The 26593-nt window shown below is 41.3% G+C and overlaps 1 protein-coding gene across 2 annotated transcripts in view; it reads right to left on the reverse strand.

The window, feature by feature from the left end:
- CDH13 (cadherin 13) overlaps window positions 1-26593 on the reverse strand; it is a 657553-nt gene that overhangs the window by 582748 nt on the left and 48212 nt on the right. The window contains exon 1 of one of the 2 annotated variants that reach the window (XM_081924042.1): window positions 1534-1722. The exons of the other annotated variant lie outside the window; for it this stretch is intronic. Within the exon in view, the coding sequence (XP_081780168.1) occupies window positions 1534-1578 (45 nt within the window). The 5' untranslated portion in view covers window positions 1579-1722. Of the gene's footprint in view, window positions 1-1533; window positions 1723-26593 lie in introns of those variants that run through there. 2 annotated transcript variants of the gene reach the window in all.

The raw sequence follows: 26593 nt of genomic DNA on the forward strand, positions 1-26593 counted from the left end.
ATATGCCATAAATAGAGAGGGCTGTCGAAGTGCTGAGGGGCCATATAGCTCAGTGCTGGAGAACATGTTCTGCATGCAAAGGGTCCTAAATCCCATCCCTGGCAACTCCAGCTAAAATGGCCAGGTAGCAGTTGCTAGGACTGACCTCTGCCTGAGACCCTGGAGAGCTGCTGCCAGTCAGAGCAGACAGCAGTGGCTTGGACAGACAAACATTGTGACCTAGTAGAAGGCAGCCAGATTTATGATGTTTTAGGAACTTAAGAAGTTGCCTTACAAAGTCAAATCATAGCTCAGCATTTTCTACACTGGCTGGCAGCAGCTCCCCAGGTTTCCAGGCAGGAGTCCTTCCCAGTCCTATCTGGAGGTTCAAGACCATTGAGGATTGGACCTGGGACCTTCTGCCTGCAGAGTAGATGTTCTACCAGCGAGCCACAGCTGTTCCTCTCATTTGGGAGGCTTCGTGCACATTAAGTTGCTCTCGCCTGAGGCATTGGTCTCCCATGCACCCTCAAGGGTTAAAAGCAAAAAACGAATCAGTCTCCAAGCCAATAGGGAATTAACTTTTATCACCATGGAGTACCATCCCAGGGATCCAAGAGACAGAGACTTGTAGCTGCATGAGAGATTAAGCTCCCTAAGACAAGCGAGAGGAGAGAGGGGATGAACAAGGGGATGGAGGAGCATCACACCGAATGACAACAAAGGAGCCTTAAACATCACACGCTGCTTCCCAAAATGAAATCCGTATCATATTCACAGAGGGGAAGGCAAGGGAGGAGTGCAGAAGTTGGAGAGCAGCTAGTTCCTCGGCTATTGACTGACAGCAACAGCAGGGCTCCACAGCCTCTTGGCTTTTTAAAGGCTGGGTGTCTATGCCTTTTTTTTTTACCTTTTTGCAAGGGGGGTGGGGTGGGATCTTTTACAGTTGAGAAGAGGGCGGGAGGTAAGGCTGCCGAGCTGCTCATTAATACTCGGTTTTACAAATTCACCAAAGCGGTAGGGCAGAGAGAGAAGGAGAGGCAGGGGAAAGCCCTTATTCTTCCCCTTTTTTTATTTAAAAATAAATAAATCACGTTTTCCCCCCTTCCTCTTTTCTTTTTAACGAGTGTGGGGAGTAAGGAATGTAATGATCTTGTCCTGGCAGAAGCCATAGGAAGGAGAAGCAAAAAAAAATCAAAGTTGAAGCATTGAAGGTGATAGAATATCTTGTTGCTGGCACCACGGAACCAGCAATCCGTACTCTCTTTCATGTGAAGGAAATACAATTTGCATGCACACACACGTATTATGTCGCTAATTTCCTGTCACTGGAAAGCACACAGAGGCATTTTTCACATCGGAGAATTGCTTCTCACATCCACACTTCATCGTGCGTATCTCTGTGTTTTTCAAGTCGGCATGCGATCGTTGAGAAATCAAGACACTTCCAGATAGCCAAATGCAAAACATTCCCCCCAAAAAACCCAAGAAAGAAACACAGATACACACAAGCACATAACCCCTAGGACCAGATCAAAGCACCAAATTCCTTACCTGGGACAGGAGGAAAGCCAGGGTAAGTTGAGCCTTGTGCTGCATTTTGCTAGCCTAGAAGATACTGGAGGCTTTTTCATTCATGCACTCAACTGCACTGAGCATATTTTCACTGTGGAACAGCCTTTGAGGAGAGAGAGAGGAGAGGGAGAGGGAGAGGGAGAGAGACTGCCTTGAGAGCCAGCCAACTTCCCAAATAGATCAGCAGCAGCATCACCAAAGCATTGGATAAAGGCTGATGACCAGAACCAATAGCTTTACAAGGATGATTTCTTCACAAATCATCCTCATTTTTGCATAACACATATCGGGAGCGCACCCCTCGCAAGCAAACACACACACACACACATGCACACACACACGAGAGAGAGAGAGAGAGAGAGAGAGAGAGAGAGAGAGAGAGAGAGAGAGAGAGCGCACCCCAAGAAAGCTCTCACTTCGGTGTGTACAAGTAACAGCTTAAGAAATCACTTCTTCTTTTATGGATTTCTGGAAAGGGGTAATTCTTCCCTTCACCGTTGAAGGAAACGATTTGCACGATAGGGGAGAATAGCTCCTCAGACCCTGCGTGCCAAAAGAAAGACCTTCTTTATTAAAATGTTAATCAAGGGTGTTTTATTTTCAATAAATCAAAGGAATGACCACCACAGCCTTCAGTTACTCCCAGGCTTGAAAAGACTGACAGAACAGGGCTCTTTCAGGGGCACCAGAAATCCTGATTGCATTTGCTGTTTCCCCCTCCATCTCGCAAATCACAAGGAGGACAGATCAATTCTACTTGACGAAAAAATCCATCATGGGGCAATAGATTTTATTAACTGCTCAGGTTACAGTGGGGCTTTGGCTTTCAAACTCACTGAGCACTCATCCAGGGGTAAAGTTCTCAAAAGTCCATGTCCTTCCAAAGCAGAAACTTTTTTCCTTGCAGGAAAAAACCACATGCAGTGTTTAGACATTGCACGATGGAGTGCTCACTGCACTCTGCATGCATTACCTATATAATGATAACAACAACCCTGAGAGGTAGGCTCCTCTCACCACCATATTGCAGGGCAGGAATGAGGCAGAAAAAAATGTGAACTATCCAACAAGCTCACTAATGAGAAGGGAGTTGCCACCACACCTTTAAGAAGACTCAAGACTCAATTTAAAATAGGGAAAGGTTGCATTTATTGAAATATAACAACAGGAATGAGGAGGATCTGCATAAACAAATAACTAGACTGAACAAATCAACTGAATCAAAATAGTTTGAGGAGGGCAGTTCCTTACAGGAGGAGAAATCCTTTCTCTTCCTGCTCCTGGACATATAATCAGGAGCCACCTGTGTTCCAGTAGCAAGAATTGAAATGACCTCTTCCTCCTTGTTAACAGGGGCATGGGCTGTGAATCAAACAAGCACACCATGGCCCCACAAGTTCAGTGTTCTCCCTGGCACACATGCCCAGACCACAGGGCACCTCCAATCTCCCACAAAGCAATGCAGCATAAGGCTCCTCCCAAGGACTAAATGAACTTGGCTCTTTTTGGGTGATTGGGGCTATGACAATTTGCTCCCACCCTAGAGTGGAAGTGGTATTGACAAGGCATTGATGATCCACGATTCAAGCATTCTTGTAAAAGTTTTAAATTTATATTCACAAAGCCCCACCCACCCATTGATTTGTGGCCACGACAGTGAGTGAGGTTCAACCCTTTCCCCTTACCTCCCCTCCCCATCCAATATGCTATTTCATACCACAATCATAACCAAGTTTACTTAGAAGAATGTTGTATTTAATGCAATGGGGCTTAATCACAGGTAGGCAGAGTTAGGACCAAAGCTTTAGTTGGGACTTGGGGTGGATGAATCTGTCAATTTCAGTTTCTCATTTTTCCTACCTTAAATTTAAATTTAATTCTTCACATTTCTGTAGCATTTTTTTTAAGTATCATGAAAGTTTGTTAGCATTTTAGTGTGGATTTATTTGAATATACAAATTTCTACAATCAATTTCCCCTAATACAATGCACTTTTGTATGTTCTTTTCACAGATGTATGCATTTTTATATGTACTTTCCCTCTAATGTGTGCATTTTTTGTATTAATTGCTTTTGCCTGGAAAACTGCATTATAGAAGTCAGAGAAGTGCAAATTTTGAAGGATAATTGGGCTTTAGTTTAAAATCAGCTGAATTAGGCCCATTGGGTCGAATTGCAGCTGTAAAGATGAATGTATTGCCAAAAATGTTATTTCTGTTTCAATCATTGCAAATTGTGGACAAGATGGACTGTTTAAAGAAGTGGCAGAGAGATATTTCTAGATTTGTCTGGCAGGGCAAGAAGCCCAGAATAAAAATTAAAATATTAACTGACACAGAGGAAAGAGGCAGATTTGCCCTGCCAGACCTTAAACTTTACTATGAATCAGCAACATTCTGCTGGTTGAAAGACTGGCTGCTTCTTGAGAACACAGACATTTTGGACCTAGAAGGTTTCAATAATGTTTTTGGGTGGCATGCATATTTGTGGTACGGCAAGGCACATAAAGCATTTAAAAACCATATTGTCAGGAAAGCATTGTTTAATGTCTGGATAAGATATAAAGACTTATTGGAAAATAAAACCCCAAGGTGGTTGTCACCAATGGAAGCGAAGGCTCAGAAAAAGCTCAATATGGAGGCCAAATGGCTGAAATATTGGGAAATATTGGAACAAGAAGGAGACAAATTGAAATTGCAGAGTTTTGAGAAATTAAAAGATAAAGTGCGAGACTGGCTTCATTATTATCAAATAAGAGAGGCCTATAATTTGGACAAAAAAATTGGCTTCCAGGTGGAAAAATCAAAATTGGAAACAGAACTGCTAGACCCCAAAACTAAGATACTTTCAAGAATGTATAACTTGCTGTTAAAATGGAATACGCAGGATGAAACGGTTAAATCAGCTATGATTAAATGGGCACAAGACATTGGTCATAACATTATGTTTGCTGACTGGGAACAGTTGTGGACCACCGGTATGAAATTCACGGCATGTAATGCCTTAAGAGAGAATATTATGAAAATGATATACAGGTGGTACATGACACCAGTCAAGCTTGCAAAAATATATCATTTGCCCGACAACAAATGTTGGAAATGTAAAGAGAGTGAAGGTACATTCTTTCACCTTTGGTGGACGTGCCCAAAGATTAAGGCTTTCTGGGAGATGATCTATAATGAAATGAAAAAGGTATTTAAATATACCTTTCTGAAGAAGCCAGAGGCCTTTCTCCTGGGCATAGTCGGCCAATTGGTGCCAAAGAAGGATAGAAGTTTCTTTATGTATGCAACAACAGCAGCAAGAATACTTATTGCAAAGTATTGGAAGACACAAAATCTACCCACCCTGGAAGAGTGGCAGATGAAGGTGATGGACTATATGGAATTGGTGGAAATGACTGGCAGAATCTGAGACCTGGGAGAAGAGTTGGTGGAAGAAGATTGGAAGAAATTTAAAGACTATCTGCAGGAACACTGTAAAATTAATGAATGTTAAAATGATGTTGGATTGAAAATAAGTGGCATTAGCAACAAAGTTAATAAGAATATGCAAAAATGAATTGATAATGGATGAAAATAAATGAAAGAGGGTAAGGATTTGCTGATTTGATTATGTAATAATGTAATACAATGAGTGTAAAGTTATAAAAAATGGATTTGTTTTTAACTTCTTTTTTCTTTTTTCTCGTTTTCTGTATTTTGTATTTTTGTTTTTCTTTTTTCTTTTTTTTATGCATTTTTGTATTTATGACTTTGTAAAATCTTAATATTCTTTAAAAAAAAATCAGCTGAATTAGGTACTTTCTCATTAAAATCCAGCCAAATCCAATTTCTCCCCCCTTCTTAGTCAGGAGTTCTTGAATTGTATACACTGCCACCCTGAGGCATCTTTACTTAGAAGCAAGTTGCCAAGTGTGCATGTTGACTTGCTCCCTCGTAAGCATACACAGGATCACTGCCTCTGCCACTACATTGCACCAACCACATAATGGCTGTGTCATAATCACAGGCAGGCGAACTCCAGCAATAAATATATGCCCTTCCAATCAGATGATAGGCCCTCAAATATTTTGTAGCTTTCCTTCCAAAACCACTAGGAGCACCTGCTATGAAAAGCCCCATGAGCTGCTTTGGAGTAGTTGGGTGAAACTGTAAGGAACTGTAAGAAACATCTCTCCACACCAGGGACAAGCAACCCTTTTCAGCCAGTGCAGCATTCTCATCTGGGCAACCTATCAGGGAGCCATGTGCAGGGTGGGCGGGGCCAGAGACAAAAGTGGGTGGAACAATGAATGTATTTTTTTAACACTAAGCCTGTTTCTACACACACTTCTCTCCATCATGGGAAGGATGACACATGGTCAGAGTTCAAGGACACTTTCCAGGCAGGCAAAGCACAAAGCAGGGACAGTAAGGGCGGGTGAGAGTGCTTATGGACAGAGAGAGAGGCCCAAAGAGGTGCAAAGCACCGTGCTCTGCCCTCAGATGTGGACTCCCACATCCCTCCCATACAATATGCTCTCAGGAGCTTCTGGTGCAGGAGCCAAGAACCCACAGCTGCCCTGTGTGGCAGTTGTGGGATGTAAAACACAGGAGTAGTCATTCCTAGAGTTAGAACATGGGGAGGGATGTCTGTCCAGCAAGCAGGTAAACTTCCTGGAACAGACTTCCTCTGCATGTGACCAGAGGTGGGTGTGGCCTCACCTGTGCAGGTAATGATAAAAACACAGGGCAGGCAGCCATCTCTCTCTCTGCCATCTTCCTTTGATGAAGCAACATCTAAGAATGCCCTCTTGGGTCTCAGCCAAGAGAGGAGGAAAGGACTATCTTCCTATAAGATAGATTCTATATGTATTTTACCTTTTTAAGCCTGTCTGCCTTCTGGGATCATATTGTGAACAGAACGTGAGTAAACTCTTTTATACTTTTATAAAGACTGTGTTGTGTCTTGTATTTTTAGAGGGAACAAAAGGGGAAATTACCAGAGTAATTATTATAGAGGTTCTAGAGAACCTGTACAGACGTTACCGTTGCGAACTTAAAGGGGAATGTCATAAACTCTGCTGATATTTTGGGAACTTGTTAGCACAAATTGGATTAGGATATAATTTCACAATATATCCTCTCCTGCACCCCTGAACATTCCCACAGCAGTGCGATGGGTACACAAAATACAGAGTCTACCTAAGCAATAAGCTAAGCATTTCTATGTCCTGGGGTGACTCCACCCACCAAGCTGGCAACTGGATCTCTTCACCAGGAAGAGCTATAAAGGTTTCCCATTCAAGACAAGCCTTCCTTTGTTCTCTGGTCTTGACCTCACAGTCTCCAGTCAACAGCTGCCCACAGCCTGACTGACAGGTGCAGCACATCTCAGAACCCTTTCCTTTTAATATATGGGCCCACGCTCTGTCATGAGCATCATAAAAAGAAGCATTTTGTTAACAGAAGAGGCAGAGGTGAACCTGGGTGTGGTTGGCAGGAGCAGCTGATGTGAAAGACCAGAATAGCCACAAGCGTTTGGACTTCAGGAATGTCCAGTCAGTGTAACTGCAATTGATAATTCAGTGGTGTTTGTTAATTATTTGCTCCCATTTGTGAATTACTTCCCATAAAATAATATTGAAGTGGTTTCACAGTAAAAACACTATAAAAAACAATTCTACATAAGACAAACAGTTCAAATACACTCTCAGAGAAAGAAGGTGAATCAGCCAGAGAGGATTAGTTCCTGGGGTCACTCTGGAGAAGGTGCTCAGGAAGAAAACCGATGGGTTCTTCTCAATGCTCCAAAGGTAAGCATTTAGGAACACTGAAAGCAGTTCAGTGTGCTTCAGTTTCAAGACAATGGAGTACAAGTTCTATTACATGCAATGGAAATCCAAGGAAAAAACACAACTTCAAGTCATTCTGAAATATGATACTGGAGTACTCCAAATCATTTGTTGATGTAAACGCACATAATATCGATTTAGCTGAAAGGCAACATGTGGAGATCTGCAGTGATCATAGTGATGCATCCCTAATAATAAATATTATTGTATAATTGCAATATTGTTGTATAATCTTAGAAGATAGTGTATTGTTAGCAGGGCATTAGTGTGAGGGGCCGCTGCTGTGATTACCATGAAGGGACCCTGATCTTCTGAATTTGCAACAGCACAACTTGTCAGGAGTGGGGAACCTCAGGTCAGGTGATAAATGTCACCCTCCAGGCCTCTCTAGCTGGCCTTTGGAAAAACAGTTGTGTTTTACAATCAGTTTGTAAGCTGGAGAAAGTAGGGATAAGAGCACCATGGGGGCTGCCTCCAGTTTTGGATCCAACGTTGCAGCCAGGAAAGATACAGAACTCATTTTGACTGTCATGCTTTGAACCATTCCACAGGAGGCTCAGGTTGTATATATATCAGAAAGATACCACAGACTCCATTTGCCTCCATAGAAAACACAAACCCTGAGCAACCCCTGGAATCTCAGCATGGCTGTGGAGATTGGGGGGGGGCCTATAACAATATCAACAAAGACATGCACAATGTTGTCATTTTCATTGCAACTTTGATTTCATTTGTTGCATTATAAGGTTTTGGGATAAAATCAGATAGAAGTGAACATTAGGCTATGCTGGTGAGAATATTGTCCATGCAAGCAGACCCAACAACATTCAGAAATGGAGTCCAATGGTTTCCTGAGCTATCTGATCTTGGCCTTCAGCAGTATATCTGTTACTTCAAAGCTGTTGATGATAAACGAAGCCTTCACTAAGGAGATGCCAGAGGCTGATTCTACTGACCCTTTCCAGGGACTGGAAATTGCTTCCACATGTCACTCATAGGGCAGGATACCTCAAGGAAACTTAATTTAATGACACAACACTTTATCCTCAGAGGCTCTTCTGATTAATTATGCTTTCCACAGCAATCAGATTTCCCAAATACCTAGAAATTGTGAATTACGTGTGGAGCAAAGTAAGTAATTTGCCTCTCATTTCAGGGTTTTCTAATTCCATAAAATTCCTGGGGACTTTAACAGGGGGGGGGGGGAAACAATTTAATAAAAATATACATCAAAAGAGTATAGTTGCCATAGCCAATTTTCATGACTGTAAGGAGTTTGGGAAATTAATAGGCATAATATCAGGGGAAATAATAAACTTTGAAAGAGAAAATGGTTACCAAAAAGATTGTTTTTTCTTCATAAAGGACTTATTAGGCATGCCACCAAGATCATGTTTAGGATTGCAATCACTGCCAATTGCCTCAAGTTGAGGCAAATCTGGAAACTGTGCCCAGGTGGAAAATCCAGAAAAGGGGAAATAGGAGGCAAACTTATACTGAATAGCTGCCATTTAGCTCAGTACTGTCTATATTTACCAGCAAAGGCTCTACAGGATTTCGGGCATGGAACATTCCCAACAGTGTTTGAAACTCCCATTGTTCTAGGCACATTTTGCAACAGGGAATTTCATTAGCGTGAGCAGTTTCTGAGCTTTGGGCGCAATACTGTACCTAAGATTTCAGAGTAGTCAGGGCCACATGTGCCCCAAAGGAACAGCTTCCACTGGGCCTGAAAGGGAATGGAAGTCCCTTTGTCAGGGAAGAAAACAGAAATTGAAAGACACATTTCAGTGCCTGCTTCTGTCTTCTGTTCATATCGGAATTTAGCTATTCTCCATACATCTGATTACTTTGAATGTTCCAAGGCAGTCTGGCAATCTAAAGGCATCAAAACATACTTTTAAAATAAGTATTTTGAGAGAATATGCTCATTTGAAATATGCATTATACTACTAAATAATAAAATGCATACTTTGTATTTTGAGGAGTGCTATTTTTAAGGCAGAAGATGCAAAAAATAAATAAAATGGAATTGCAGGTAAAATGTGTGAAATTGGCATAGATAAGAAACAGATTTACCCATTCCCCTTCAAGAAAATATTGTTACAATTATCATTATTTGAAGCAGCAGCAGCCAACATTATATGGAACTTGTAAGACTGTATATTCCTTTTCTAAGCTGGCCCAATAAATGATCTCATTTTGTTTTTGGGTTTATAAGAGGCTGAGTTTGCAGACCCACACAGACTGAGACGTATTCTTATTTGCTTCATCTTACTTGTTTGAATTAGCAAAAAAAGGAAATAAAAAACCCCATGCACATCAAAACTGGCCCCGTTCAGATCAATAAGTGGTTATATGTGTCAGAAGCAAGTGTCCAAGTCAAAAGCCCCACTGCGAAACCCCTCACGTCAGTTATTTTGAGAGCACGTTATTGACATTTCTCCCTGAGTAGATAGTCTAAGGCATGCCATTAATAATTTCAAATCAGCCGAGTATGCAGATTTCACCAAGGCAAGCATTTATTTGTGGATAAAACCTATTAGAAACACCATTAACCTTAGCCATTAAAATAATCCTTCAGGAATGGATGGATGCTAGACAACGTCACCTAAACTCCCGGGTCAGCTCCATTCTTTTCACCAATGTCAAGATATCCTAAGATTTGGGAAGCAGAGAAATATCAGATCATCTGTTGGTGTTTGCCCTTCCACCACTGATTATTCCTGGGGAAAGAAAACTTCATTGAACATTTGAGTTTTGCTCTTTATGGTTTTTGTTTTGAAGGACATTCCTAAATTCTTGGCTCTGTGCCTAGCTCAAGACATAAGTGCTTCTTTCTTTGTTATCTTCATCATGATTCTGTGTATGATGCGGTCATGTGGCCTGCTGGCCTACAAGAGACTCAGAGGACTCAGGAGTTGATCAGCTATCTTACAGACACATTGCATAAGGTGAATTAATGAGGCATCAAACGTGGTCCAGGGACATAAAAGGGGGAAACATCTGTATGAGCAGGTCCATCTGAAGACATTTTGGATGACAAGATGGCACTCCTTCCCCATACAGCCACAGCTTGACCTAGAAGTTGAATCTTAGGCTACATTCAATGGCAGTTTAAGCCATTTGCCTGATGTTTCCCTGTGAATTTATGCATTATATTTCAGCTTTCACATCACATAAAAGCCACTTCCAGAAAACTAATGGAATATAGTGGATGCTTAGCACTCATTTCTGTGTTCTTTGATTTCAGAAAAAATCCATTTTCAGCCCCCTTAAATGCAGAAAATTGTGGGAGTAAATGATGAAATTTGGGTGCTATACTAGCATAAACTTCTTCCCTGCTCTTCTCATGGGCGAACCATGGGAAACAGAAGCACATAGGTGCAGTAACGGTAGCAGAAACATTGTCCAATCATGTTCATTGTTGTGTCACACCATGTCCACCGGTGTGAATGAAATTTAGAGCAATATATTGGTCAAAAATGGCACAGTCCCCAATTCAACAGATACTGAAGTATGAAAGGAAGGTTAGACAATGTGGCAGAAGTGCTAGCAACTGGCACCTGAGACAGTCAGTTCACTTTGCCCAATGTTAGGGCCAGTCCTGTGTGTGAGGCAGTGGGGAGTTTCAGTTGTGGAAGGCTTATTTGGGGAGTGGTCAGTGAATCAGTTGGTCCTACATTTGTATACTGCTCTGTGCAAAACACAGTGAGACACTTAACCAAGGTTCTCTAAAGCAAGCTTTGCACTTCATCACCATACAATTTCCAGCAGCTTTAAAACAAGTTTCATATACGCACACATCATTTTTTAAAGAAAGGAACTACTAGCTGAGTTTCCTACAACTCCAATGGGAGAAACAATCTTCCTTCAGAGAATGATGAGACATAACTTAGAGCTAGACCAAAGAAGGAAATTCAATTACCCTGGAATGACAGGCAAGACAACTTAATTCCTCCCTGGGGAATATTTGCTATAGTTGTGTTGTACAAGAAACCATTGAGTAATCCACAGAATAATTTATATTTTTCCCCACGCTACAAGGAGTTGCCCATGTGTATTTTGGTATGACACTTAAAAACAAAAAAAAAGTATGGCTGATCCAATACATCACACTCCCTCCACAAATGTCACAACTCTGGGGCAGGGGTCATGGGGGAGGAAACCTTCCAAATTTTTGGGAGGAGTAGATATTTTCAGGTTAGGAACAAAGTCAGGTGAATGTGCATTTGTACTTACAATTTTAAATATGAAGTGGTCAATTGGGAGGGACGGATTTTTATGTTTAGAAAGTAAATCCACAGCTCGGAGGTGTCCAGAAGTCCAGCTACCATTAAGCAGAGTGTGGCAACTACTTTGGGGGCAATGCTGGGTGCTGTAGCCCCCTAGCTGCTTCTCCTGACCCCCCATAGCCACTCCAATCTGTTGTGAGGAACAGCTGTATGTGCCAGACCCTTCTTATCCTTTGCTTCTGGAAACCCTTCTCATTGCTGTAAGAAGGGAGCCAGACCAGGAGGTCTCTACTGAAGAGAACTTCAGCAGCAAATCTCTTCTTTCCCAGGAAATTGTCAGAGGTCTAGGAGAGTTGGCTGAGTTCTAAAAGGACAGTTTTCCAAATTAGCTCTGCTGTGAGCTGGGACCTCAAGCATTAAAACGTTGAGGTACGGTACCCTGAGCCAAATGCATGCAGCTGAGCCCACTGGCCCAATGAGAAGCCAATTCCTCCAGCAATGATAGGATCAGAGAAAGTCCAGCAAATAAACTCTGCCATGCCATTAACTCTTTCCTAAAACTGTTTGTCCAACTTCCTCCTTCAGTACCAGCGATTCTTTCCCTCACTCCTCACTTAGGAAAGCAAGACTTTCGGGACCGGTTGGTTAAAGGTATACAGGTCGGAGCCAAACAGTACAAATTGAGAGCATTTGCAGATGGCACATTACAGGAGCCAGAATCTAGTACTAAAAGGGTTTTGGAACTAATTCAAGAGTTTGGTCAAGTGGCAGGATTCAAATTGAACAAGTTAAAAACTAAGGTTTTAGAGAAAAACTTTACATTGATTGAAAGAGAGAGGTTTCAGAATGAAACAGGTTTGAATGTGGTTAAGAAAGTGAAATACCTGGGGATTAATATGACAGCCAAAAATGGGAATTTATTTAAAGATAATTATGAAAAATGTTGGACGGAAGTGAAAAAAGATTTAGAAATTTGGTCAAATTTGAAGCTTTCCTTGTTGGGTCGAATTGCAGCTATAAAGATGAATGTATTGCCTAGAATGTTGTTTTTGTTTCAAACATTGCAAATTGTGGACAAGATGGACTATTTGAAGAAGTGGCAGAAAGATATTTCTAGATTTGTCTGGCAGGGCAAGAAGCCCAGAATAAAATTTAAGATATTAACTGATGTAAAGGAAAGGGGTGGGTTTGCCCTGCCAGACTTTAAACTTTACTATGAATCAGCAGCATTCTGCTGGTTGAAAGACTGGCTGCTTCTCGAGAACACAGACATTTTGGATTTAGAAGGTTTTAACAACGTTTTTGGGTGGCATGCATATTTGTGGTATGACAAGGTTAAAGCACATAAAGCATTCAAAAACCATATTGTCAGGAAAGCATTGTTTAATGTTTGGATAAGATATAAGGATTTATTGGAAAATAAAACCCCAAGGTGGTTGTCACCAATGGAAGCAAAAGCTCAGAAAAAGCTCAATATGGAGGCCAAATGGCCGAAATATTGGGAAATTTTGGAACAAGAAGGAGATAGATTGAAACTGCAGAGTTTGAGAAATTAAAAAACAAAGTGCGAAATTGGCTTCATTATTCCAGATAATGGAGGCATATAATTTGGACAAGAAAATTGGCTTCTAGGTGGAAAAATCAAAATTAGAAACAGAGCTGTTAGAACCTAAAACTAAGATTTTGTCAAAGATGTATAACTTGCTGTTGAAATGGAACACTCAGGATGAAACGGTGAAATCTGCTATGATTAAATGAGCAGAAGATGTTGGACATAACATTATGTTTGCTGACTGGGAACAGTTATGGACCACAGGTATGAAGTTTACGGCATGTAATGCCTTAAGAGAGAATATTATGAAAATGATTTACAGGTGGTACATGACCCCAGTCAAGTTGCAAAAAATTATCATTTGCCCAATAATAAATGTTGGAAATGCAAAGAAAATGAAGGTACATTCTTTCACCTTTGGTGGACGTGCCCAAGGATTAAAGCTTTCTGGGAAATGATTTATAATGAAATGAAAAAGGTATTTAAATATGCCTTCCTGAAGAAACCAGAGGCCTTTCTCCTGGGCATGGTCGGCCAATTGGTGCCAAAGAAGGATAGAACTTTCTTTATGTATGCCACAACAGCAGCAAGAATACTTATTGCAAAGTACTGGAAGACACAGGATTTACCCACTCTGGAAGAATGGCAGATGAAGATGATTGACTATATGGGACTGGCAGAAATGACTGGCAGAATCCGAGACCAGGGGAGAAGAGTTGGCGGAAGAAGATTGGAAGAAATTTAAAGATAATTTACAGAAATATTGCAAAATTAATGAATGTTAGAATGATGTCGGTTAGAAATTAAATGGTTTCCAGCTGTAATGCTTTAAGAGAATATGGAAAAGAAGGTTTAGAAATAGGTTAAAATTTATTGATAAGGATTTGCTGAACTAACAATTTGAACCGGAATACAAAAAAGGGAGGTATGAGGAGGTCTGGGAAATAAGTTAATGAAAAATAAGCATTGGAAACCTTATGTGTTTTTTAAATATTTTTATTTTTGTATTTTGTATTTTTGTTATTCTTTTTTCTTTTTATTGTATTATTATTGTAAACTTTAATAAATATTCTTTTTTTAAAAAAAAGGAAAGCAAGACTTTCCCCATCAAAGGTCACAGTAGAGCATTGCTGATAGAGGATTTCCTTTACCCAGTCCCTAGGTTCAAGATGACAAGAGGGCATGAAAAGGGGTTGTGGATTTATTTGTTTATAAGAATACACACACACACACACACACACACACACATACACACACAGTGCTACTTCATTAAAAAACAAAAACCAGAACAGTATACAACAATAGTACTTAAATGCACACAATAAAAAAATTAAAAGTTGAAAGCAAACTTCAATTAACTATAGTAGACAATTATGTTCTTAATTGCTTGCATAGGCATGGTGAAATAGAAGTGTTTTAGCAAGCATTTCAAAGTTGGATTTAGTATAGCAAAAAGGTCAGGAATGTGACTTGCTGCTGTTAATGTATTTTACTTATAATCTTCATTTCTCCCATTGGAGGAGTCAAAGCAGCTCACAGCATAAACTAAAACAGATCCAACAAAAACACAACATAAATATAAATATTTTTGAAACCCAATTAAATAAGTAATCTTATTAAAAAAGCACTGAGAACACTTAAAGCAATTTAAAAGTGTGTGCACACACAAGTGCAACACCTACACTCAGAAGAGCCTGCCACAACAGCCAGTTAGTGGCCAAAGGCCTGTTGGAGCAAAAAAAGTCTTTGCTTACCAATGAAAGGAAAGGAGAGTACAGGGCAGTTTGGCCTCCCAAGAACTGGAGTTCCATAGCTGTGCTCCCCTTCAAATGTTTTACTGGGCTTCCAAAGGTGGGGAAGGTACTAATCATCCTGCTGTCTGGAACCAATTTCCTATCTCTGTCTGAGATCAGACTGGCTTTCCTTTTTTGCACCACTTTCTTACTGGAGTTTGTATCATCCTTTGTGCAACAAAACACACCAGGAGATTTACAGCTCACCCGCTGGGGAGCTGCTTAGATTTTTAAAATAATATCAATAAAATTACAGCCCAGACTTAGGCTTATGGAGGCTATGGAGAAGTGAGATCCCCAAATACAATGCATTAGACGAGCAGAAGGAAAGAGAACATTACAATACTGATCAAAGACACAATAAGGCAGCCCCCTTATGATGGATCAGAATGATACAAAAGCAGTGCAGACAACAATTTGCAGGAAGAAAAGCAAGAACAAAGACTGATGCTTTCAAATCCATGAGTAGAGGGGAGACCAGGAGAAGAGACTGCTGAGTAGTTCATCCCATATGGGCACCATTGGGATCTCTGGACCAAACTACATATGTGCTTAATTGCATGAAGACATCTGATGTGTGGTCAGATAACACCCAAAGGAAAGTGTGAGTAGTCTTAGGACCAGTGGGGCGAGGAGGGAGAGTTCAAGTCTCCTACCCTACCCCAGTCACAGTCAAAACAGAAACTACCTATCCAGATCTGCTATTTGATTTTAAAGGAAAACTCTTCTGGTGACACTCAGGGCCGATCCTGCCATTGGGCAAAGTAAGGAATCTGCCTGAGGTAGCAGAGAGTGAGATGTTGGAAGACAGAGCTCTCTCTATGTTGGCTGAGTTGTGATAGACCTTCTCCTGCTGAACTTCAGGCACTTGGGAAAGACTTTCCTATTTCAACAGCCATTTGTAAGGCAGCTTCTGTTTCTGGGATAGATTTTAATTATTCTCATTCCTTAGGTGTTTTACACATTTTAGGTACACTAAATTGAAATTCGGAATATTACGGCCGCAAGAGTTCTAATAGCACAAAGATGGAAGACTGAAGAAACCCCAGCTAAAGAATCATGGAAAGAAAAGTTGATGGACTATGCAGAACTGGCAAAACTGACATATAAGTTACAGGACAAGGATAACTGTGACTTTAAAAATGGGAACCCTTTACAAAGTATTTGAAGACGCAACAAAGCGAACTGGACTCCTTGGCTGGCTTTGAATAAACATTCACAAACTCTTTATTGATAACAATCAGCTAAATAGTTTGAGGATCTATACAACTTTGTAACATGCAGAAAACAGCATTCTCAGAGAAACCAAAGACTGGAACTGAGGGATGCCAGTGGGGAGGGAGGGAAAATGGGGGGGGGGGAGAGATAAGGGTGATATGTTTTTGGATAATATGTTTTGTTTTAATTTTGAATAGAAAAAAGAAGAAATTCGGAATATGAAGCAGTATATAATTACTTGAAATAACTAAATAATGTGCTGTTTGTTTGTAAAAAGCATTACATCATATAAAACAGTTAGAACAACGGCATGTGTTGAAAAAGGAAAGTGAAATGGTTAGTCTTCTTCTGCAGCCTCCCAGGTGTTCTGGGGGCTAATGCTGGTCTTGTAAAGCTGCCTTGTATCTATCAAGACATTGTTTTGTCTGGCCCAGAACCTTCTACATTGGGGGGTGGGGGCATCCTTCAACATTAATAATAATAATAATAATAATAATAATAATAATAATAATAATATTTATTTATATCCCACCCTCCCCAGCCGAAGCTGGGCTCAGGGCGGCTAACAGCAATCAAAATAATCCAACATTCTAAAAACATTCATTATAAAATTAATTAAAATCAAATTGATGGCAACCATTAAGCAAAATTATGTGCAGATTGCCAGAGGAGGGGGTCAGGCTGCACCCTGACCAAAGGCCTGGTGGAACAGCTCTGTCTTGCAGGCCCTGCGGAAAGATGTCAGGTCCCGCAGGGCCCTAGTCTCTTGTGACAGAGCGTTCCACCAGATTGGAGCCGCGGTCGAGAAAGCCCTGGCTCTAGCTGAGGCCAGCCTAACCTCTCTGTGGCCTAGGATCTTCAGGATGTTTTTATTTGCAGACCGTAAATTTCTCTGTGGGACATACCAGGAGAGGCGGTCCCGTAGGTACGAGGGTCCTAGGCCGTATAGGGCTTTAAAGGTTAAAACCAGAACCTTAAACCTGATCCTGTACTCCACCAGGAGCCAGTGCAGCTGGTATAGTACTGGATGAATATGATCTCACAGCGAAGACCCCATGGCCCCACGTGGAACTCTGAGGAAGTGTTGTGGTTTCTGATCACAAATTGACTGCTGTGGGGCATGTAGAATGCAAAAGTCCTATGGTTCAGGTATTGATGGGAGAAAAAAATAAATTCTGATCTACTTGATCAGATTACAACCGTCTAGCTACTATGTCTGCACTATGCCTAGGGGAGAAGAACCTCATGTAGCACTCTTAGCTCATTGGAGGAAGGAGAACATAATAAATAGGTTATAAAAGGCTTTCAATAAGACTTGCAGGATTTCTCTGTGTGCACTGCTGAAAACAGCTGCATTATAAATATCTGTGCAATTCCCAGGAGAAACATGAAATATCCATGAAGCTGCTTTGCATAAAGGGAAGCAAAGGGTGCCACTAGATGAGTGCTTTACTGTGGGGTTATTGCTTCTCATTCATTCCAGTTCATCTGCAGCATCCACATAATGTCAATGTCATCAAAATGGCAGCATGCATTTTCCCCCATTCCAGATTTATACCCATCTGCACTATAAAAGCAGTATTACACAGCTGTAAACAAGCATGCCCCCACCAAAGAATCCTACAAGCTGTAATTGTTAAGGGTGCCGAGAATTGTTGAGACCCCCATCCCCCTCACAAGACTACAATACCTAGAATTCCCTGGGGAAAAGGCTCGATTGTTAAACCACCCTGGGAAATGTAGCTCCGTGAGGGGAATCGGGGCCTCCTAACAACTTTCAGTACTCCTAACAAATTACAGCTCCCAGAACTCTTCGAGGGAAGCCATGGCTGCTAAAGTGCTTTGAATTTAAGGTCTGGGTGTGGTGTGTGAGAAAGCTCTGTCTGCAATGTTTTTGCTCTAGTACTGTGTCTGGAATGTTTAATGGCCACCACAGCAAAAAGTCACTGCAGAACCTACACCTGCAGTGAAGGTAGCACAGCAGTGCCGCATCATTGTTAGAGGGTCAGCGTGCATCTCCCCTGTGTCCAAAGAGATGTTATTAATGCCTCTTTCCTCCTGAACTTAGATGCTCAAAGGTCACTCCTTTGCTCTCCATCAGCAGACAAGTGAGCCTGGCCTATATACTATAATGAGGTGATCTATGATAAAAAATAAAAGTGTGTGGGGGGGGGAGAGAATCACCATGGCACAATGAAATAAGGAAGCAAGTTTTTGTTATATGAGGAAGTTCACCCACTTGAAGATACTCACTTGAAAATGGCTCAAGAGACTAACACTATCAGTTCATGGAGGATGAAGCTATCAATGACTACTTAGCCGTGATAGCTTTGCCTCCATGGTTGGAGGCAGTAATACCGCTGAATTCCAGTTTCTGGAAGCCACAGGAGGGATAAGTGCTCTTGTGCTCAGGTCCTGATTGCAGGCTTCCCACGGACAACTGGGTGGCCACTGTGAGAACAGGATGCTGGAGTAGGTGGGCCATTGACCTAACACAGCAGGGCTCTTCTTATGTTCTAATGTAGGGACTCTGGATGTTGTCCAACTAAGCCATACTCAATAGACCCACTGAGTATAAACAAACAGACTATTTCTAAACTGGAGGTCTGTGTTAGAAGACATTTCAAAGTCTGATTTCCTTCCTTGCTTTGACCTGTTCCTACAGACCTCTTTCTTTGTGACAGAATGGCCAAGGCAGGGTTGGGGGCTAGAGATTAAATATCTTTGATGTCCTACAGCCAAGCTACATTTCTTGTTACACACAACTGCCACTGAAATTAAGTCCCATATAGCTCAGAGGCAGAGCGCATACTTTGCGCACAGAAAGTCCCAAGTTCAACCCCTCACATCTCCAGGTAGGGCTGGGGAAAATCCCTCTCTGATATCCCAGAGAGCTTACTGCCATTCAATCCCAACAATACTGAGCTAGATGGACCGACTATCTGACTCCATATAAAGCATGCATACACAAAAGCACACACCCTATAGATTTACACAATTCCCACTTCCTGAAACAAGATGTGGACTGAAACCCAGCCATAATTTGACATTCACACTTCGCCAAATTCATAATCTGTATGGAAATGCAGATGTTAGAGAAAGTGTTCATAAAAGTATGCACTGTAATGAAAAACAAAAACAAAAATGCATTCTATTAGGATTAAATTACCTGTATAAAGTGTATTGCAAGCAAAAATATGATTAGGAGAAAAGCACACTAAACATTTGATAACTTTCTTGTGGTGACTTAAAAAGAAGCAATCTTTATACTGATGTGGCAATATGGAGAACTGAACTCATGATTTGAAAAATGATAAATTGAGAGAAACCAAGACTGATAGTTTGGACAATCCCCAGCTGCCATGCTACCGACTTCAAAGTGGACCGACCTGTAAACTGAGAAACACAGACATAACAAGCCTCCCACAGTCAGGAGACTATTTCAGCAGGGAAAGAAGGGAATGTCTTAGCTCCTCTGGTGAGCTCTTGACTTCTTCCTCTGTGCTCCCTGAAGCATCCTTCAGCATACAGAAAGAGATGCTGTTACAGTGCTTTATTTACTACATGGAAAGGAACAATAGCTGAGCACAGAGGAATAGATACAAGATACCATTTTGTTCTGGCCCGGTGTTCTTCTGGTTTTGGGCACTGCCTCTAATTCTGCCTTTCCCCACTCTCACAGTTATACACCAACAACCAAAACAGGCTTTAACATACTCATTAAATGTGGTCAATGTCTTCCTTGGAAAGCCAGACAATGGGTGTCTACTTACCCAATTTATGTTAGAGTAGAAGGAATGGGGGTACTATGTAGTGTGGGAAGGCAAGGCCCAACCAGGCTGAAAGACAAGGCAAGGAGAGACAAGGTTCAGCCTGTAAGCAAGGGTTCAAGCTGTGCTCTGCAGAACACAGAGCTATGAAGTTGCTCCAGCAAAGAATAAGCTGAAACACACCTGACAGATGGCGCTGTGAACTACAGCATGACAACAGCATAATAACTGCTGGGCTATCATCCCAGCATGGGTAGGTGAGGTGGAGGAGGGAAATGAAGGTTTAAAGAAGTGCAGAGGAATAGCCAGGGCAGCCCCTATGAACTCTCCTGATTTGATGCCACTGCCAGTCTCACACTCAGGCAGCCATTTTGGATCAGCAGAGTTGGAGAGTAAAGACATTATTCTACCTAGTCAACTCTTCTGGCACAAACACATACTTCTTGCACAGTCCTATATTGATTTATACACCACCTTTGTTCAAAGTACAACCTGTCCCTACAAAACCCAGTTCCTAAAAATGAATGTTTGATGTTTTAATGAACTGATATTGTTATTTGGTGTTTACCCCCACATGTTATCATGAGCTGTTGGTTCTTTAAATATCCTCATAAATAATTAAGTTTCTGCTTGACCACAAGGATGGCATTGTACTTATCACCATCTGTTAGAGTAAATTTACCTCACAGGGTAGTTAGGATAAACATGGAAATTGCTGCATATACTTTTGAGGTAAGGACAAGCTAAACAGGTATAAGTAAAAAAAACAAAAAGGCAATTGTTCCCCAGTTTCCATAATTATTTTCATAAACAATACTATTTTTCCAAAATATCTGACAGTACCCATAATCTCCAAACTTCCTTGTCAAAACTTGCTCGTATTAAAAGTATATATAGCCCCAGAATTATTTTTATCTCCAGAGATGTGACCATAAGCTTTGCTCCACAAAAGTGCATTAGATGCTTGCCTGCAGATAAACCACCTAATTTATCTCTTCAAATATATATATATATATATATATATATATATATATATATATATATATATATATATATATATATATAATAAAAAAAATTGGCTTCCCTGCATCACATTTCCTGTCCCATTGTCTCAGTTTCCAGATATACCTGTGTTCAGTATTCTCTCTCTCTCTCTCTCTCTCTCTCTCTCTCTCTCTCTCTCTCTCTCTCTCCAACTTACACTACTTTAAAAATAAAATGCAAACAAACACACAAAAACTGGGACAAACAAGTAAATGCAAACCTACCTCAAGAGGAAGCAAAGCTTTCACCTTGTTTACCTCCTTGATCCATTTCTTGATCCAAATGTCTTCCACCCACTTCTCAATGCCATGTGTGGCTGGAAATGAATGTCCTTTTCCTGCGCACATCGCACACAGTGACTTTGGAAATTAACCTTTTGTGTGGTGTGCTGCTCACATTTGCATAATATTTACATCAGCCACTTCACCTTTGTCCACTGATTTATCAATGTGCTCATTGGATTCATGCATATCACTCCAGAGGACTTGCACTCTGCATAGGCAGGCTTCATTTGAGAAGAAACCCTTCTAGAGCAAAGGTCCCAGAGGACCTCAGAACAGGTGTTGCTGGGTTTGGTGATTGGAATGAGTGTTCTTACAGCAGCTGAGGAAGGAAAAAGTTAAGAGTGTATCAGCATTGTGGATTCGTCCACAATAGCACAGAATGGTACACAGGATGGAACAGACAGGTGACTGAAAGCATAGTCCATTCCTCAACCACAGGCTCCTCACCCAGAGTTATATTGTGTGTCGAGGTCCCCAGGGCCACCCCAAATAACTCACACATCACTCAGAAATTTTGTTTAAGGTTTTTGGCATAATTTTGGTCACAACTTTATTAAAATACAAAAATGTGAGTGGTTGCTTAGGCATTAGTTGCAACTATCTGCGCCCCAGTGGGGGACAGACTGACATTCCGCATGCCTGCGAAAGTCAGAAAAGGGGAATACACTTGGGGGTAGCGACGGAGCAGGGAACCTGCCCTCAGCCCTCCCCAAATGCAACCAGGGGCTCTTGCGTGGCCCTAGCCCCTTGACAGGGTTCAGACAAAAGCAATAGTGAGCCCCTGTATTCCTTTAATGGAATCCCTTGCAGCAGCAGCATTAGAGAGGCAGGCACAGCCAATCCATGCCCCTCAACCAACCAAACCATAAACCAATGCCTAACCGCAACCTTACAAGTTGTCACAATTTGCTACGCAGTAGGCAAAAACCAAATGGCCCCAGCCAATCAGCCAGATGGACAAAATTCCTACCGGGCCCCTGCCCCAAGAGCAGATGACCCCATGACAGCCATAGCAAGGTCAAAGCGAACAACCCTAAATATGGGGGGAGGGAATCCGATGCACGGGGCGAAAAGAGGAAGCTCTACGCCTCGTGCAGGGAGTTTTAGCATTTCTGGCTGTCAGTCAACAAATGGCAACATTAACTTCTTCCCAACAAGGGAAGCCCAATCACAACAGTGGCCAACAATCAGTTAGCCCACCCCACAACTTTGGAGTGTCCTGTTGGCCCCCACCGCAACATGTGCTCTTCATGAAGGAGAACACGCTTTATCATAAACACACTCATACAATCTGGAAGGCCTTCACAGAGGTCTGAGTTTGCTTATCTTTAGCACTGTATTCCCAGCACTAACACTCATACTCATACCAGTACTAAAAAAGGTAAAGATAAAGGACCCCTGACAGTTAAGTCCAGTCGCAGACAACTCTGGTGTTGCAGTGCTCACAGGCTGAGGGAGCTGGCATTTGTCCGCAGACAGTTTTTCCGGGTCATGTGGCCAGCATGACTAAGCCACTTCTGGCGAAACCAGAGCAGTGCACAGAAATGCTGTTTACCTTCCTGCCTGAGCGATACCTATTTATCTACTTGAACTTTTGGGTGTGCTTTCGAACTGCTAGGTTGGCAAGAGCAGAGACCGAGCAAGGGAGCTCACTCCACCATGGGGATTCAAACCGCTGACCTTCTAATCAGCAAGCCCAGGAGGCTCAGTGGTTTAGACCACAGTGCCACCCGCGTCCCAGGTTATACTAATACTAATAGCAACAAAAAATATAATAAATGTTAATGTTGTTGACCTAGCCCACAATATGATTGTGTTCTGAAATGAGATAAGGATTGCAAAGTACTTGCCTGTTACAAATGTGATAAAAAGCACCTTCCATAATGCATAATTGTCCTTGGGGGGGGGGGGTCAATCAGCAGGGAACAGAGCCAAGCAGCGTTTTCATTTGAGGAACAGTTTTTTTAAAAAAGGCTGTGCAAAGGATTTCCTTTGGGAACCGTTTCAGCCTACCAGATTTATGCTGTGTGCGAGTGGGATGTTTCCATCATCTCTTGAAATCAGAAGTGCAATGGACCCTGTGCCATAAGCCCAGTCTGTATTTCAGAGATCTTCTCTGGCAAGGAAGCACACAGCATCACCAGAGACAGGCCAGACAATGAAATATAATTGGTCCTCCCAACATTACCTTAGGATAAGTCCCAGGAAGTTCTCTCTCTCTTCTCTAAAAGTGCTTTTTATTTTAACTAATATATAATTTCCTGTTACATGCAGATTTTGGGGGGTTTGGAGAAGTGCACCACAAGTTTGGAGCCTTGTGAATTTTGAAGGATACCTGTGTTTCACTTTGCGTAAGGTATTATTCATTTTGTGCTAGTCCCAAACTTTTTTTATAAGAGCAGCCCCCTCTGAATGCTACAGTGAGTTTGGGGGGAATGAGATACACGGCAGCTGTGTAATGTGGACTCCAGAGCTTGCTAAGCAGCTTGGAAACCACCTCTACGTCTTGGGTGAGACACAAATATGCCCCCATCCCAAAGTTTCTTTGGATAGAATTAGCATCAGCAGTGGAGTGCCAAAGTGATTATGATTATGATGAGTTTGTGGCAGCATAATGAGTGGTAAAATATTCACTGGTATTCATCAGTAAATTTCTGAAGGCCCCCAAAATTCACTCACCCTGACCTTGGCTAAATATGTGTTGGGGAGCCACTTGCTGTAATGGCACAAGCATTAATGTTACACCAGGCTGTATTTTTGGAGGCAGTATTTCCCAAAATAGCAGTTGCTAGGGAACCCTGGTGGGAGATGGCAATTGCCTTCATGCCCTGTTTGTGGATTTCCTGGAAGCTTCTGATTGGCCACTATGGGAAGCAGCATGCTGGACGATAGATTCAATTGGTGAATTTTGTGCTCACTTAAATTGTGATTTGCATTAGTAACCTAGGAAGAGCCTGCTGGGTCAGGCCAATGGCCCATCTAGTCTAGCATCCTGTTCTGACAGTGGCAAACCCCAGATGCTTGTGAGAAACCCATAAGAAAGACCTGAGCACAAGAGAATGCTGCCCTTCTGTTGTTTCCAGAAACTGGAAGGATACTGTCTCTGACTGTGGAAGTGAAGTACAGCCATCAGGGCTAGTAGCCATTGATAGCCTTGTTCTCTAGGAATTTGTCCAGCCCTCATTGAAAGACATCCAATTTGGTGGCCACCACTGCCTCCTCTGGGAGCAAGTTCCATTGTTTAACTATGCACTGCATGAATAAGTCCTTTCTTTTATCTGCCCCAAATCTTTTAACATTCCACTTCATTGGATGTTCAAGAGTCCTAGAACTCAGCTACATTAGTCAAATAAACAGTGTTTTGAATGCACCAGATGGCGCTGTAGAGCACAAAACTTTTCTATGCAGTTTTACATGGCATTTTTTTCTTTCATTATGATTGAATTTATGACTTATTAATAGCATGTTTTTCCCTGTGTGTAGATCCACTCATAGATTATGGAGGAGGGGAGGATACTTTTTTCTATCCACTTTCTCCAAATGAACCTTTATCTTAAATGAACTGAGTTATTTTTCTAGTGTAATATTGCAGTGATATGATACTTCTCTATGTAATTATTGCACTGCTATATTTAGATGTTTTTTATGTGAACCACTTCAAGCACAGATGTGTTTGTGAAAAATGTGATATATAAATAAACTGGCTATGGCTATGAAACTGGGGAGACCCATTTTCTCACCGCCTTAGCTTCAACTTTCATTTGACATCTCACATTCACTGGTGTGATATCAATCTGAAAACATTAAATAAACCCCAAAATAATCTGCTTTTAGTAAAACTGCCGATTGGGTATTTAATTGTTTTAATTGTTTTAATTTAGCTCATCTGATTTTCTGAGGTGGGTTATATAGTATCTTTAGTGTAGGCTGTTGGTTTAGTTTTATAATTGAAATGAGTCCTTAGAAAAGGGGTGTGTGTGCAAGGATAGCCAGTTCCAATATTTTTTCAGAAGAGGAGTCATGAAATCATTTTATAGACAGACCCTCCTTGCTTTTGCAAGTGATAGTAAGGCTTGCAAGTTTGTTGTTTGACAAATAAGCATAGAGGAAATCAGAGAATGAAGAAAATAACCAAGCAGAGGTTGTTTTACTTTTTCATGATGGGGTTCCTACTTTGTGCTTGTAAGTTAAATAGATAAGATGCATCAAAAACTGTACACAATACTCTAAATGCAGTTGCAGCATCAATTTGTACAATGGTATTGCGATATTGGCAGCTTTATTTTCAATTCCTTTCCTAATGATCCCTCGAATGAAATTCATGCTTTTCACAGCTGCCACACACTGGGTCAGCATCTTCATCAAGTTATCCACTAGAAGCATAAGGCTCACTCCTTGTCAGTCACCATCTATTCAAACCCTGTGAGAATTTATGTGAAATTAAGGATATTTTTTATCCCAAACACACATCACTTTACACTTCTTCACATTTGCCAATTTACTTCCCATTTGCTCCATTTGTAGAGGTCCTTTTGGAGTTCTTCATGATCCCTTTTTTTGTTTTAATAACCCTGAACACTTTAGTATCATCAGCAAACTTGACCACCTCAGTGCTAACGCCAGGTTAAAAAGCAGAGGTCACAGTACTCCTTGGGGGACTCAGTTTCTACATCTTTCCATCCATAGAGCTGTCTGTTTATTCCTACTCTCTGCTTCCTGCTGTTCAACCAATTGCTGAGCCACAAGAGGACTCCTCTTAGAAATTTTAAGAGTCATGAAAAACAGTACAAAGAAAGCACCTGCGTAATATGAATAAGGGGTGAGAGAGAGAGAGAGAGCTGTATCTGTTGTGGAGGGTGAGGTGATTTTTTTTAAAAAAATCAATCCTTCTGTCAGATTGAGAATATCCCCTCACTCACCAAGTTTTAAATGTTCCACCATTTCAGTGGCTCACATATATGTGAAACAAAGCTTCAACAATAAATAAAATTGTAACACAATAATATACCATCTGAGAGAAACTAAAACAACATCATGAGGCAATAAAGAGGCAAGAATGACAGTTGGCCTTTCTAACTGAATTTAACTGAACACCTGAAGGGAGGGGCCAATTCTGGAGCACAACACAAAAGCCCCCACCCACCAGATGCCAGACATTCTACTAATCAAATTAGGCCCCAGTGTTTTTCTTACAGTATCTACTATATATTTTGAAAAATGTCTGTTTGTTATGCATTTGGACACCTCTTAAGATATTGTAAACAAACCTTTTGGCGGGTTTCTTAGAATTCCAGAGCAACATTATGT

The sequence above is a fragment of the Podarcis melisellensis genome (assembly GCF_964234715.1).
Source record: "Podarcis melisellensis genome assembly, chromosome: 8".
In the NCBI taxonomy this organism is placed as follows: domain Eukaryota; kingdom Metazoa; phylum Chordata; class Lepidosauria; order Squamata; family Lacertidae; genus Podarcis; species Podarcis melisellensis.